The 15,202-nt window shown below is 38.5% G+C and overlaps 1 protein-coding gene across 5 annotated transcripts in view; it reads right to left on the reverse strand.

The window, feature by feature from the left end:
* MED13L (mediator complex subunit 13L) overlaps positions 1–15,202 on the reverse strand; it is a 297,225-nt gene that overhangs the window by 11,308 nt on the left and 270,715 nt on the right. For all 5 annotated transcript variants that reach the window (XM_067700702.1, XM_067700701.1, XM_067700706.1 and 2 more), the window contains 9 exons: positions 14,773–14,952; positions 13,933–14,156; positions 11,880–12,072; positions 10,767–11,193; positions 9,959–10,178; positions 8,499–8,687; positions 4,906–5,129; positions 4,573–4,715; positions 1,053–1,211 (listed from right to left, as the gene is read on the reverse strand). In XM_067700702.1, the coding sequence (XP_067556803.1) occupies positions 1,053–1,211; positions 4,573–4,715; positions 4,906–5,129; positions 8,499–8,687; positions 9,959–10,178; positions 10,767–11,193; positions 11,880–12,072; positions 13,933–14,156; positions 14,773–14,952 (1,959 nt within the window). The remainder of the gene's footprint in view (positions 1–1,052; positions 1,212–4,572; positions 4,716–4,905; positions 5,130–8,498; positions 8,688–9,958; positions 10,179–10,766; positions 11,194–11,879; positions 12,073–13,932; positions 14,157–14,772; positions 14,953–15,202) is intronic.

The following is a 15,202-nucleotide window of genomic DNA, read 5'->3' on the forward strand; positions in this document are numbered from 1 at the left end:
AATTACTTAAATAAGAAGTATTTCTAAAAATAAAACTTTCTTTCCTCCTGTGACTGCTAATAATTTATAACGGACTGTTCCCCCAAACCATGCAATTCTGTAGAAATGGTATCATTCAACTAATAATTGTTACAACTAGTATTTATTGAATGCATACTACATGCCAGATTCTGTACTGAATTCTTTATTCATATCATATCATTCAATCATCAAAGCTACACCTCAGAGGTAGGAACTACTACCCCCATTTCATGAGGAGGACAGAACACAAAGAAATGATGTAACTTGCCCAACTGGTGCAGGTGACAATTAACCCAAGGTCTGACCAGCAGGCCAGTACAGACATCTGTCTCTCTCTAGACTGGCCACAAGCAACCACGTCCTCATACCACAACACTTCTGTTGGTTTTTACAGGGAGGGGACAAGGGTCTGCTGTTTGATCAAAGAAATACCTGGATGGTAAAAACAGGTTTAAAAAGTATAAAACTTCTTAGCTATTAAATTATAAAACAGCTTAGTTGCTGTTTTTAAAAAAATTCTGTGGCCATGATGTTTCATCTGCCCACATCTTGGCACTTACTGAGTTACTGTGGCTACCAGACACTGTGATAAATGCTCTACCCCTGTCTACTTCACATTCATCCTCAACCACAGAGAGACTCTAAACGTCCTCTTGAGGCTGCTTGAAGAGTCTATCAAATACCTTTCTTCAAAAGGGTATTAAAATACGTATCATGTTGGTGCCCGCTTAAGTCATTTTTGGAGGGTGAACTTCATAAACTAACAACAGGTTGGGGTCAAATAATTCGCCAGGACTCTAAGAGCTCTCAATCACACCCAGGACTTGGGCTCTCTCCCAAGTGATGGTCAACAAAGATGATAAAATCACAAACCACTCCCCTTGGAAGAGACCAGATGGTTTCCATTTTGAGCCCTAAGTACAATTTTTTCTCATAAAGATAATAAAGATCATTCTATACTTGTGTGTGGACTTAAGATTGAATGGACTGGACTGTTCTGATACCTAATTAACAAAACTGACGAGATTTACCTGGCATCACTACAAAGGACCCCTGGGGCTCCATGGCAACCAGGCAGGCACTAAGGATAGAAGGAGAGTCTGCGGCAGAGATTCCACACATCCGGCACACGTCCTTGAGCCGTTTACTGATTGTCTGTAGTGAACATTCTCCAAGGAGGATACTCCAATCTGGAATCAAATATCACAATCGCACACAGTCTTCAGAAATTCATATTGATGTGAGGTTTGAGCATTTTACCAGTTTTGCCTGATAATTGAATTTCCAGGATTGGGCCCTGAAGGGAATATGGCTTTATAGAGGTTCCCCTCCTTGCTACAAAGAAAATGTTACTTGACCTCGATTACACTTCATTAACAAAGAAACAAAGGCCAACGACTATAGAGGCTGAAATCATGTCTGAAATGACCTTTGAGTCCGGCACAGACCCGGGCAGACTTAGGCACTTAAAATAGTTTTCAATGGTGATGCCAGTATGTTCTGTCCTTTCTCCTTCTCCAGGTCTGGTTCTTTCACTACCCCTATGAACACTTTTCTTTAGAAGAGAGCACAGTTTGGGGTGAACCTCAGTTTTGTTTACTGCTAGCGTAGATTGGTTGTTTCATGAAATGCAAGCAGCAGAAGAAACGAAGGGGACCCTTTCCTGGCATGTCCAAAGCAATGGGTGCAAGTAAAGTGCTCCAAATGATGCCACATTAATTGTTCAGATTAAAAAGATGTCATAAATTTTCTATCGTCTGTTTATTGCCTCCAAACAAAAGCACTACGTCTCCTCACAGAACTGTTGAGGGTAATGTTACTCCAGGAATTGAAAAGCACTTGGTACTCCCTTTATTTTGACCCCCGACACACATGAAGCACGTCACATTACTGCAGCCATACACTGCTGTCATGTCACATCCCACTGATGTAACACCACTCCACCTCTCTACCTCCATATACTTTTTTCAAACAACCTGCTCTCCCCTTAAAAAGCAAGTGAAAAAAAAAAACTTTCACATTTCATATTCCTAATGAACACTGAACTGAAGTGGCTGAAATAAAAGGGTCAAGGAACATACAGGAGGGAGTATTTTTAAAAACCACAGAAATACCAAAGAGAAGTGAGTTTGGTATATAAAAACCAAGTAAGAAGGAAAAGACAGTATGATTATTTTTATCACAAACACTCTGGTGATAAAGAACAGAGATTCACAAAACTGACTCTGAAATCTGTGGACTCATATCTGATACTGCCCCACAGAAATGCAACGTGGTGCAGACCTCAGTTCCCCAAAGGAAGAAACTGTAGATTGGGAGGCTGATGTCCTGGACACTAGGCTTTTCTCTGTGTTTTTACTCCTTGAAAGTACATTTGCTCTCAGTCTTTTGATGGAGCCCTCAGTCACACTTACATTCTTCTCCCCCAAGAGATAAGAAAGAAGAGTGTGTCCCTTCTAAAAAATCATAAAAGGGAAGGCGATGGCTTTAATAATTTTCCAAAATACCAAGTAACTAGACTACTAGGCTACATTTTTATCCCCTCTACTTCTTTTCTATTATATTCTAACTTTTCCCAAGGGTTAAGAGTAGCTCAAAGCCTTTAAGAAATAAGATTGACTAAAAGGCATACTAAGAGAGAAGATAGGAATTCTGACAGAAATGAAATGATGAATCCCCTAATGTATTAGACCTCCAGGCTACTGATACAGACTCATTATAATATTCTTTTAAAAATGAAAAGGATAATATTTTCTATTGGTCTACAGTATAATTTAATACAAAAAAATTCTGTGTATAATAGATTCCTAAGAAAACACTTAATACATATTATATAATATTTGTATAAATTGCTGTTAAACCCTAATAATTAACTCACTTAGGCACTTACTACAAGGCAAGTTACATCTATATCAGGGGTTTTATTTCAGGGTTTCCACAAATACCAGATATAAATTTCATGTAAAGAAATAAGATGCACACTCTAACGCAAGGGTCAGCAAACTACGGTCCACAGCTCACATCCTGCCCACCACCTGTTAGTAAACAAGGTTTTATTGGAACAGCCACACCAATTCACTGGGGTATTGTCTATGGCTGCTTTGGCATTACAGTAGCAGAGTTGAGTAGTTCAACAGTGACCAGCTAACCTGCAAGGTCAAAAATATTTACTACCTTGCCCTTTACAAAGAAAGTTTGCCAACTCTGTTCCGATATATACTTGGCACGTGCAAAACCACCAAGCTAATTTGTGACATATGCTTGCTTTCGTGCAGATGTTAGAAAAAAACCTCTCCCGGGACTTCCCTGGTGGCGCAGTGGTTAAGACTCCACGCTCCCAATGCAGGGGGCCCGAGTTCGATCCCTGGTCAGGGAACTAGATCCCACATGCATGCGGCAACTAAGAGTTCGCATGCCATGACTAAGGAGCCCGCGAGCTGCAACTAAGGAGCCGATGTGCCGCAACTAAGACCTGGCAAAATCAAATAAATAAATACTAAAGGGCTTCCCTGGTGGCGCAGTAGTTGAGAGTCCGCCTGCTGATGCAAGGGACACGGGTTTGTGTCCCGGTCCGGGAAGATCCCACATGCCGCGGAGTGGCTGGGCCCGTGAGCCATGGCCGCTGAGCCTGCACGTCCGGAGCCTGTGCTCCGCAACGGGAGAGGCCACAACAGTGAGAGGCCCGCGTACCGCAAAAATAAATAAATATTAAAAACAAAAACAAAAACTTCTCCCACCTATATTCATATACTGAACTTTTTATAAATGTGTCATTAATCGATAGGGCTTTAAATTAATAATCTAGGCCTGTTCATATTGCTCATATAAAACTGTACAAGTAGCTACGCAAGGATAATAAATGAGCTGGGCTCAACGCCAGGCAAGGCAGCTGCCTGTGGTGGTCAGTTGTGTTATGTTGCAGTTACTTTTAGTGCTTTCTTATATTTATGGTAAGAAATGTAAGCAGTCAGTAGATATATTGGGGGATTCAACTTAAAAAAATCTGCTCTCTTAAATTTCCACACTGAAGAGTATCAGACAGTGGCAATGTGAAGAAAGACTCTTCCAATTTGCAACTACTTGTCCTTGTCAATCAGGATTATCTTGCAATCAAGCCACCGAAACAAAAATAAATACAAAGCTCATCACCAGCAACCATCAAAAAAAACCAGCAAATGAAAGTAAAGGCTGTATATGACTTCTACTCTCATCCATAATCTCTGATATAAAATTTTCCAGTTAAAACTGACTAGTTCTTCTCACAATATATAAATAAATGTTAGAAATTCTAATTTACCAAGTATCATTTTTATATTAAAAATATTTTTCTGTTTTATATACTGGGGTTCAATATTATATTTAAGATTTTCTTTGTGATGATTTCGTTGCTAATGAAAAGTCTAAAAGCCACTGGTTTATCCTGTACATTTAAAAGAATCAGAAAATATAATCTGCTTTATTCTTACTACCAACTTTATAATTTTCTCCCTCAGCTTAGTTAATGACATTAGCTCAGCCCTTTTCCTTTCCTTTGTTTCAGGAATTTCTCACCTTTAAGTTCCCCATGGCCAAGACGCCCAAGTCGCCCAATTACAACTCTCCAGGGCAGAGATGTCATTTGGACAATACCTATGCACCATTCCCATAACTTCTGTAGTCCAATTTTACGTGCAGATACTTTACTCCTCCGTGATCTAAAACAGACATGGAAAAGGGCCCCCAAATGAATCAAAGCTATCATTTAGTACGACAAAACCAAGAAAATTCCAAAGAACCCACCCACATGTTACCCACTGCATTTAGATAGGAAAGTTAGAAAGATCCATTATCTGAGAAAAGGCACAGCATCAATTTACACACACCATAAACACCAAGGCTCCTCACCTGTTTGGTAAAGCAATATTTACAATACATGTTTCTAATAATTCTCCATGGAGGTCAGTGCAGGAAGCCAAAAGCCAGCGCTGGTCGTGAGACAGACAATAGCCCACAAAGAGCACATTGTATTTCTGGCTCGCTTCACCAAATGTCTCTCCCAGCTCTGTCTGCTTGTCTTTGATTGGGGCCAATATAAAAGGAGGGGAGTAAAGCTGGATTGGGCTGGGCCGCTGAAATCAAAATCAGAATCAGTATCAGCACAAAGCCACTCCATGTTTACAACAAAATCCATACAGCACTGAGGGAAACCAACAGGGAGAAATGACAATAGATTGCTTCCCGACTAGTCCTATATATACAAATAATAATGATACAAAAAAAATTGTTTAAGGTAGGGAACCCAATCAAGCCAATTATTTCCTTATTAAAAGAAATTATTATTGGCCCAACTTCATTAGTCATTAGGAAAGCGGACTAAAACCACTACACACCCACCAGAATGTCTGAAATATAAAGGACAGAAAACATCAAGTATTGGTGAGAGTACAGGGCAATTAGAACTTTCACACATTGCTGGAGTATGATGTGCTTCGGAAAAGTATTTGACAACACCTGTAAAAGCTGAACAAACGCATACCCTCTGACCCCCCAAAATGCACATATATGTTTACAAAGGACAGGTATAAGCATGTTTACAACACTGTCAATCTTAATAGCTCCAAAGAGAAAATAACCTAAATAACCATCAACAGTAAAACGGATAATAAATTGTGACAAAGTTACACAAGCAGAATATTAAACAGCAGCAAAGAGAATGAAAAAAACTACTGCTACAAGCAACAAAATGGATGATTCTCAACACTGAGTAGAAGAAGCCAGGCGCAAAACACTGTAAATTATGATTCCATTTATATAAAGCCAAAAACAGGCAAAATTATGCTGTTATATGTTATAAATCAGAATAGTGATTACCATTGGAGTGACTGGAAGGGACATTAGAGAGGTTCCTGGATGCTTGTTATGTTTTGTTTCTAGTGCTAGTTATGTAATATTTTTACTTAGTGGAAATTCATCAAGCAGTATACTTAAGACTGGGTACTTTTCAGTATGTATATTATACTTTATGATGTGTGTGTGTAAGTAATTAAAGAGATCAAAGTGTTAGCTGTTACCTAAGACAAGTATTTTAGATAAACTGTGATGAAATTTAACTGTCATCTTTGTTTCTAGCTTTATATACATTTCAATATTTAGTAAACTACGGCAGGGGTCAGCAAACTTCTGTAAAGGATCAGACAGTAAATACTTTAGGCTTCATGAGTCTCTGTCACATAATCTTCTCTTTGTAAAAATGTAATAATCATTCTTACCTAGCTGGTCATACAAATGCAGGCTGCAGGCTGGATTTAGCCCCCAGAGTTGCCAACCCCTGAACTACATAGCATAAGAAACAGTAATAATGGAATTACAGAATTTTAAACTTAAAAGAGACCTTGGAGATAAGTTAATCCAATTCCTTCATTTTAGGGATACTTATTCAACAACTTGCTCAAGTTTCAAAGCTAACCTTATCACTGATCCATTCACTCTCCACAGACCCGGAAATTCTACTCCTAGGTACTTACTAAGAAAACTGAAAACATATAGCCACACAAAAACTCATACACAAATGTTTAGAACAGGGTTAGTCACAACAGCCAAAAAGTGGAAAAATCCATACGCCCATCCACTAATAAATGGATAAACAAAATGTGGTCTATCCATATAATGGAACAGTACTTAGCCATAAAAAGAAATGAAGTACTGATACATGCTATGACATGGATGAACCTCGAAAACATTATGTTAAGTGAAAGAAGGCAGACATAAAACATTCTATATTGGAAGATTCCATTTACAAAAAACGTCCAGAACAGGCAACCCCACAGAGACACCAAGTAGAACAGTGGTTGCCAGGAGCTTGCATGAGACTGTGCCACTGCAGAAAATGAGAATTCCTGGAAGCAGGGGACTGGTGTCTTGTTCACCACTGCACAGTCGACACCTAATACAGTGTCTGGCACACGGCAGACACTCTGCTATAGTTGCTGAATGAAAGTACAAAATTCTAGCTGCAGACTGGGGGAGAGGCAGTATTTAGCAATTAGCCATTGCACCTTAATGCAAGTAAAAATTTATAAACCTCAGTAAATGTTCACAACATTTGGTTCTTACATTTTTAATTAAGTCAAATGATTGATTTCTCTCTTTCTGTTCCAAAGCAAAGGGAAAGAAAGAATATATTTTTTGTGATTTATTTTAATCTAAGCCTCACTATATATCTCATGAACTCTCATGGTGTTCTGCCAGTATGTTATATAATCTTTTAAAACATTACATAATGCCTCGGATCTTAATATAGGTAGTCAGCCTTTACTCTCTTCTCTGAAAATGCAGACTACTATTAGTTGTCATTTGAAATTGTGGTAACTTCTTACCGAAGCATAAGGAATGATTGCATCTGAATTGCAGAATGACCACAAGAGGTAAAAAACTAAAAGATTCAAAGTTTATAAAGAAAGGCATAAACTCAATTCCTGGACACAAATTTGAAACAAGTAGAAACATATTTATTTTTATTCCAGAAAAAGCTAGTAGTAAAGAAAACATATGACATGCTCACAAAAGTAAAAAATACAGACTCAAGAGAATAAACTAATCTAAAACTGCCAAAGATAGAAATTTTCTATAACCCCAGAGCGAATATAAGTTGTCAGCTAAGCAGTTTCCTCTCTTGGGACCAAGCTGACCTGAACCAAGTTACAACAAATGCAGTATTAAGTAGTGCGTCATTTTTTTAGTTTTCCACAAAAACTCACATTAACCAACTAAAATTAGCAATTTTTGGTGTTTTTAAGTTCTCTAATGGTGAAGAGGTGTTTGCTGGCCTTTATTAATGGGTAATTTTTCATGCAAAAGTTGTGGGAACTGATTTTTGAAGGCTTTGAGAGTTCTAAACACTGCCCTGTATATCTACCTTCAGGATAAGGTGATTAGTAAAACAAAAGAAGTGTACAACTTCTGTTTAAAACATGTTTTGCTTTGGTGTTTTAGAATTCCCCCTGAGGTACTTATCTGTGGGAAACAGGTTTACAAAGATGGAGAGCAGAAGCGTTCATTTACATACAGAAGCACTGAGACAAGGGGAGGAGAAAGCATCAGAAAATGTGGGGCCTGTGCAGAGTAAACACATACACAGCGGCTGTTCCAAGGGAACAAAATGAGCTGGGGAAGGTGGAGAGTGATTTAAGACACAAATTAGCTTCAAACAATGATGAACAAAATAAATATAGGAAAACTGAACTTTCATAAGTAAAAGGGATAAGTGTATTGTTGCCTTAGGTCTTACATCAAAAAATGGCAAGAGTTTGCTTGCCTCTTTTCTCAAAAAATTATACAAGTTCAGAGAAGTATCTCCTCTATTTCAACTTAAGGATTAAAGAAACCTACCACTCTTATAATAAAGGTAGAAGACCAACCAAGCAAGCAACTCTCCTGGTTTGCATCTTTAGCATAAAAGTAGTCTTTTTGCAAATTTCTGCCCTGTTGCTGCTACCTACCTCTGGGTTCTTGAGAGTCATCTCAATGCTGGCGGCAGGCCCAAATCCTGTGAGGGATTTAATGTGTATCTGTGTAGGCAGAGGTCGCCTGCACTGGCAGTACACTGAAAATGCCATGGACTTCAAGTATTGAATGTAGAAAACTTGTTCATCCTTCATTGTCTGCAGCATGTACTGGCAAGGCACAATCTACAGACACAAATACAAATAAAACAAGAAATAGAGATCTAATATGCTAACAAGGCAGTTCGAAAATGAAATGGTATGAATTCTTTACTTGAATGGGGGATGCAACTTTAGTTTTAAAATACAGAAATGCCAAACATAGTATAATTCAATCTTAATTCCTTTCAGTGACATAAAGTCCTATATTCCAAATATACCAGCAATTTAAGAAGAGGTGTCACTCTGCTGGTCAAGTTACACTGTCACTTAGAAATTACCCTGTTCCCATTTTAGAGATAAATTATCAATTTATTGTTGCCATGCCCCTAAATTTAAAAACTTGCTTTTAAATATACTTCTCACTTTTGTAAGGTTATACGCATAGTATGCATGGCATCTTTGGAATTATTGTCTAGTCATCTGAGGCACAAACTTCAAATCAATGAAAAACTATCAACAAACTATACTGGTAGCTTTAATTTCAATCTTTTAATTCTATAATAGCTTGAGTTAAAGTGACAGAAAAACAAGAATCCAAACACCCAAGACATCATTTTTCACCTATTAAATTATAAATTTTTAAAAATTATTACACTATAAAACTGGCAAGGGTGCACTGAAAATGGGCATGCTCCTTCACTCCTGAAAGAAATGTAAATAACTATAACATTTTGAGAGAGGAATCTGGCATTATTTATCAGTATCTTTATCAAAGAATCCACTGTAAGAAATTACTTGAAATGTGAAAGATTATACCTGAAGATGTTTATTATGGCTTTATTTATTTATTTATTCATTCATTTACTTATTTATTTATTGGTCATGCTGTGCAGCTTGTGGGACCTTAGTTCTCCGACCAGGGATTGAACCCAGGCCCCGGAATTGGAGGCACAGAGTCCCAACCACTGGACCACCTTATAGTTGTATTTGTAACAGTGAAAAGGTAAAAAAAAAAAAAAAAAAGTAATTATATCTAACTGTAGAGAAACAGATACACATGGAAAATATGCAGTCTATAAAAAATATGCTGCTTGGTGAGAATTTTAAATAAGGTGGAAAAATATTCATGAATAACTTTAAGTACAAAAAGACTAAAAATTATGTGAAAAGTATGGTCAATTGTGTAAACAAACACAGAAAAGAGGCTAGAAAAACACCAAAATGCTAATAATGGCTGAATCTAAAAGGCAGAATTAAGAATACTTTTTTCTAATACATACAATTTTTTAAAAAATCATGAACCTGTTTACTTTCATAAAAACAACAATGTAAAAAATAAACTTGCAAATAGTTACCTGGAGAATGAAAGAATTTCTCATATGCTCAGGTAAATTATCCAGCATTTCTGTGTAGCAGCGCATCAAACTCAACAGCCAAAAATTTCCAGAAGTGGAGTCTTCCTCTGCGGTGTAAGTGAAGGGGTCCACCATGTAAATGACAACAGCTGGAGGGTAGGCTTGGCTGTCTGCAGAGTCAGGCTCCGTGGGAATTCCTATCCTCTCCCTTTCTGTAACACTGCAGAGAGAGTCACTTATGAGATGCACAACATAAATATAAATTATACAAAATAAATCAATTCCAGAGCACACTGACTCCTGGACAATGATTACAGATTAAATGCAACATTAATATGTACCAAAATGAAGGCAAACCAAATCAGTTAGCATCCAGATGGATGGAAAACAACAACATGCTCCTCTAAAATGAGATCTCTTTTTTTAACTCCCCCCCACCACACCGTGGCTTCATTCTACAAAGATGTTTTATAATGCTGTTACGTTAATAGTAAGAGCTTACTATTACTATTATCCATATATTATGTTCATATAATAAGAGTATTAACAGTAATATTAATTACATTAAGTATATTAATTAGTAAGTATATATTACCATTATACTAGTAATATAGTAAGTTTATAAGAAGTTCTCAAATTTCTTAACACTGAACTATAGACTGACAGTTGTTACTCTCTGGAGGGAAGAAGAGAAATACCACCCTTTACAAGGTTTAGAGACTCATGAAGTCGAGGGGGCTGGGGGTGCAGAGGAAGAGTAGACAAGGGGTCCGAGCTGAAGCCACTCGTCTTGGTCAGAGTACCGTACCTTTCCTGTCCATCCTGTGAGGGCTGAGAGGAGCTCTGCCCAGGCTCAGTGTCTCCACCACAGCCTATGTTCCCTTGCGTTCTCTCTGCAGAGCTGGCCCCAGCGCTGGGGTTCTGCGCTCCGACACTACCACTGAATCCTGAAGAAGAGGTAGTGCTTATCTGGTTAATAATGGGAGCAGAGGCAGATGTCGAGGCTGGTGGCACAGAGGAACCAGATGCGGAGCTACTTGCTGCCGGGTTCACAGAACTGCCATTGGAGGTGGGATTAAATGCACTGCCAGCTGAGGGGGCTGCCGATCCTGGATTTGAAGCTAAAGGCCCCGCATTCCCAGGTGTAGCTTGTCCCTGTGCTGCTGCTGGTGGGGTCTGGTACTTAGGTGGTATCAACAGGCTGCTGTCGAGCTGCAGAGTGGCTAGATAAGGTGCTGAAAGTGTACACGCAGAGAGGTGACTTTAGGGATGTTCTGCAGTGTCTGGCTGAAGCAGATATTTAGAATAGTCACTTTAAAAAAAATTATGCTTCCAGGTTGCATTACTCTATGACACCCAAAATGCTATCTCTACCACTGAACATAAGCTTCTATGTTCTGTAAACATGGAAATAAACATGGAGTTACTTATTATAAATTCTGGGGAAGAGCCTTATTTGGGGGGGGCAGGGGAGAGGAGAAAATCAGTCATTTGTAACATTTGCCTTTCAGACTGATTCCATACGCATTCACTGAAAACGGAGAGGCCGTATATTCTACAGCCATCATGGTATATTATGCTCCTATGTGCGTAAGGCTTATGTAAGCATCTAAGATTCTCTTGGGAATCTGGGTTAAAATAAAGCAGTTAATACCAAGTCATGCTGCTACATTTTCGAAATGTGGAGTAAATTAGATATGACTTCCTTAGGCTACTGTAAATAGCTTTTAAAGAATATACATGCACATAAAAATTAGCATTTAACTACTTAGAATGCAAAAATTAGACCTAAATAAATACAGTAATGGAACACTAACATTTCCCGAGACAAAAGAAGTATAATGTGGCATGTCTAATAGGGAGCAGGGGGAATGATTTGCTATTTCTCAAATTCTACTTTGCCAAATACATCCCCATTTACCTAGGTGATGGCGGCAAACTTGCGCATAAAGTTTGAGTCTGGAATGATTGTCACTCTCCTCGCTGCCCCACGGCTGGTTAAACCACTCGCTCACAAGCTCTTCCGCCAGCTTCTGCGCCACGGTCTTCCCCACGCGCATGATCCCGTCGCGCAGCACTTTGCAGATAGGCTTGTGCTGCCCAAGCCTACACATCTGATGGCACAAAACAGATCACCGTTTACAACAGGAACCACTCCTTCGTTCAGTACACGTCGTTACCACAGAGATCCTTGACCATACACATGGAAGCATTTTCCTTTGTCTTTTAGCGTTACCACACGCAACCAAACCAACATTATATGCTGGTCCCTTCTGGTAATTATAATGTACCTGAAACTGTTCTCTGTCTCTCCAAAACCTGGACTAGGCTCTCTAAGGAAAATTGTTTCTTTTAAAGAAAAATGAATGTTTCTTCACCCCAACCACTTCCTCCAGCACAAGGGAAGATTGCTGAGCACTACCTGATTGCTAATGGTCAAATAAAGAATTAACCAGATTCCTGCCTACTTAGGCTGACTGAGACATATGTCCACTAAAACCTCTTAAGTAATCCCGACTTATGATGTTCTCCCATAAGATAACATTAAAATTTTATGGGCCATCTGTTACATTGTTACAGACATTTGGAGATCACCAATAGCAAAGGCCACGGAAACAGTGGATATGCTGATCACTTTTTAAAAGTAAATAGTTGTTTTAGCACAATGAGATTCTGTTACTGACGTGCAGGACATTAAATGGGTGCTTATGGCAGAGAATTAATATACCTGCACAAAGTAAGCTACCTAGCTACCTGTTCACCAGCAGAACTAGAGTTGATGAACAGGAGGCTTACCAAGCCCCTGAAAATTCTCTAGTGTACACTCTTCTGAAGCAGGTACGCATTACTCCCAAAAGAGCAATCCTAAAATGATCTGGCAGTCCTTTTATGTTTTGGAACTTATGTTGAAAGCTTCACTCAAAAGTAAGGCTGGGCTTTAAGATTGCTTAGACAAGTTTTCTGTGTTAGGGTGATTATGATTTAATATTATTAGGCATCATGAACCAGGCACTGTTTAGAAATTACTGTATCCAAGGATTTCCTTCAGTGGCTTAATTGATGCCATTATCTCATACTTTAGCATCTTCTCACTTCTTGGTAGCAACATGTAAGTTTACTATTTCGTGTGTACTCATACACTTATAGATAGTGAATGTTCCGTTATGGAGTATTTTTGAAATTCAACTTGGCATCTTATTTAGCAAACACTTTTGTAATGCTTATAATATGCCTGTCGCAGCTCTAAATACTTTATAAATAGTAATTTCATTTATTCTTGTCAAATATAAAGATAACAGAAGTATAAGGTACAAAAACCTTATGTCTATGTACTTTAGCAGAAGAAATGTGGCACTAACTCTTCAAAGACAGACATGATTCTAATTTTTCAAAAGTAACAGGATTTATGTACTAAATATATAAAATTATCTAAGTGGCTTATATATTACTATGGTTATCACATTATTAATCTGTACCAAAATTTTAGTATTAAGATGAATGGAGTGTTAAATAAAACAGGGACATGAGTCATTAAACTTATTATGATTCAGAAATTTTCAAGCTAAACATTTTTATACTGTTTTCAGGAACTCCCCCCACCCACCCGCCCCAAGAGTAGATGTGCTTTCTTTTCATAAAGCTCATCTTCTGAACAACCACTATCCCCTGGTGAGTAATACTTTTAAACTTGAGCACATAAATGGGGAAAAATCAGCTGACGGGACTTTAAGATGGGTGGTAAGGCTGGTAGAGGAAAATCTTTAAATCTAATAAAATATAAAAGCTAAGATGGGAAAGCAATGTACTCCTTGAAAAACTTGCCAATGTAATCCTTTTCTTCATCCTCCAACTATGTGAAAATTTTCTTTGAGTCCTACTTTGAAAATATTTGTTCTTTAAAATTTAGTCATAACTAGAAACAACCTGAGGACTTGTATCATACAAACAATTTTCATCTTTCATATCCTTCTCACCTCATATACAGCGCTCAAGTCCCTGAAAAAAGTTTTGGCTCCTTCGAGCAAGGCCTCATTTTCTGGACACACCACAATATAGGCAACATCACGGTGGCCCCCGTATGGGTCCAACAACAGCCTCTCCCAAAATGGCAAGGAGAATGGCGAGATGGTGAGGAAGTCCTTGTCATAGCCTACCAGCAGAGTGGGGATGGGCAACGGCTCAGGAGATTCTTCAGAACCTAAAACAAGATTGCAGTTTAGGAAAGTGCTTCAGGGTCTGTTTCCCACAACCTCGACAACTGAGAATTCTCTGGTGCATTAGTCTTATTTCTGGCATCAGAAATTTTATTGTAGGTTGACATGATACTCTTAAAAGTACTCTTCAAATCCTCTAATTAAATGGCCCCTGATGAAGAACCTTAATTAAATGAGTCAGAACATGCTTATAAAGTTTCAGTAAGATCAGAGAGCAGACTAGAGCAGGTTAAAGTTAGTTTTCCAAACAGCACTATGTCATTTCCTTTAAGATAAGCACTATAATCCTGACTATGAAGAAGTTGACAGAACTAGTTCAGAAGTTCATCCAGATGAAAATGCAGTGAGGACCATGAAGATAAGGAGACCCTAACAAATGGTCTATTTAGGGATTATTTGCCCCACTGACCTTGATTATGCCAAAGACATTTAGAAAAATTATCTCCAAAACTGACTACTGGAAAACAGGCAGATTATAAAACTTAATAGTCAGGAGGAAAAAGGTTCTATTTTGTCAGTGAGGGAAGGACTTGACAGTAACTAAAGCTGCTTTTCATAGAACAAAAATCTGAAGGAATTTAAACAGGGGAAGGATTCTACCGTAGGTTCCCCGTCCTGCCATTTTGTGGAACTGCTGCCAGGTGAGTGGTCCCTGCACGTGCTGGATATTCTCCCAGGTCCTGCCCGTGCGCTTCTTCTGGATGGCGTCTTGGAGAAAGGGCTGCAGGGACAACAGCATACGGACCACATCTTGGGAGGAGAGCATGCTGATGTCCAGCACTGGAAGAGAAATGAAATGAAAAGGAAGGGAAATCATAAAGGGGGGCTGGCACACTCCTCTTCTTGCCATCATTGTGGACCTCAGTTATACTCCACGACAGAGACATCACTGGCAGCAGGGTCTACTTACAGTAGATTCTAAAATACCCGACTTAGGAGTCAAGAGGAAAGACAATCTTCTAAAGTAGAAGATAGTTTATCATTTATTATTGGAAATAATAAAAGGGAAAATAGTTTACTCTATATAAAA

The sequence above is a fragment of the Pseudorca crassidens genome, chromosome 12 (genome assembly GCF_039906515.1).
Source record: "Pseudorca crassidens isolate mPseCra1 chromosome 12, mPseCra1.hap1, whole genome shotgun sequence".
NCBI lineage: Eukaryota > Metazoa > Chordata > Mammalia > Artiodactyla > Delphinidae > Pseudorca > Pseudorca crassidens.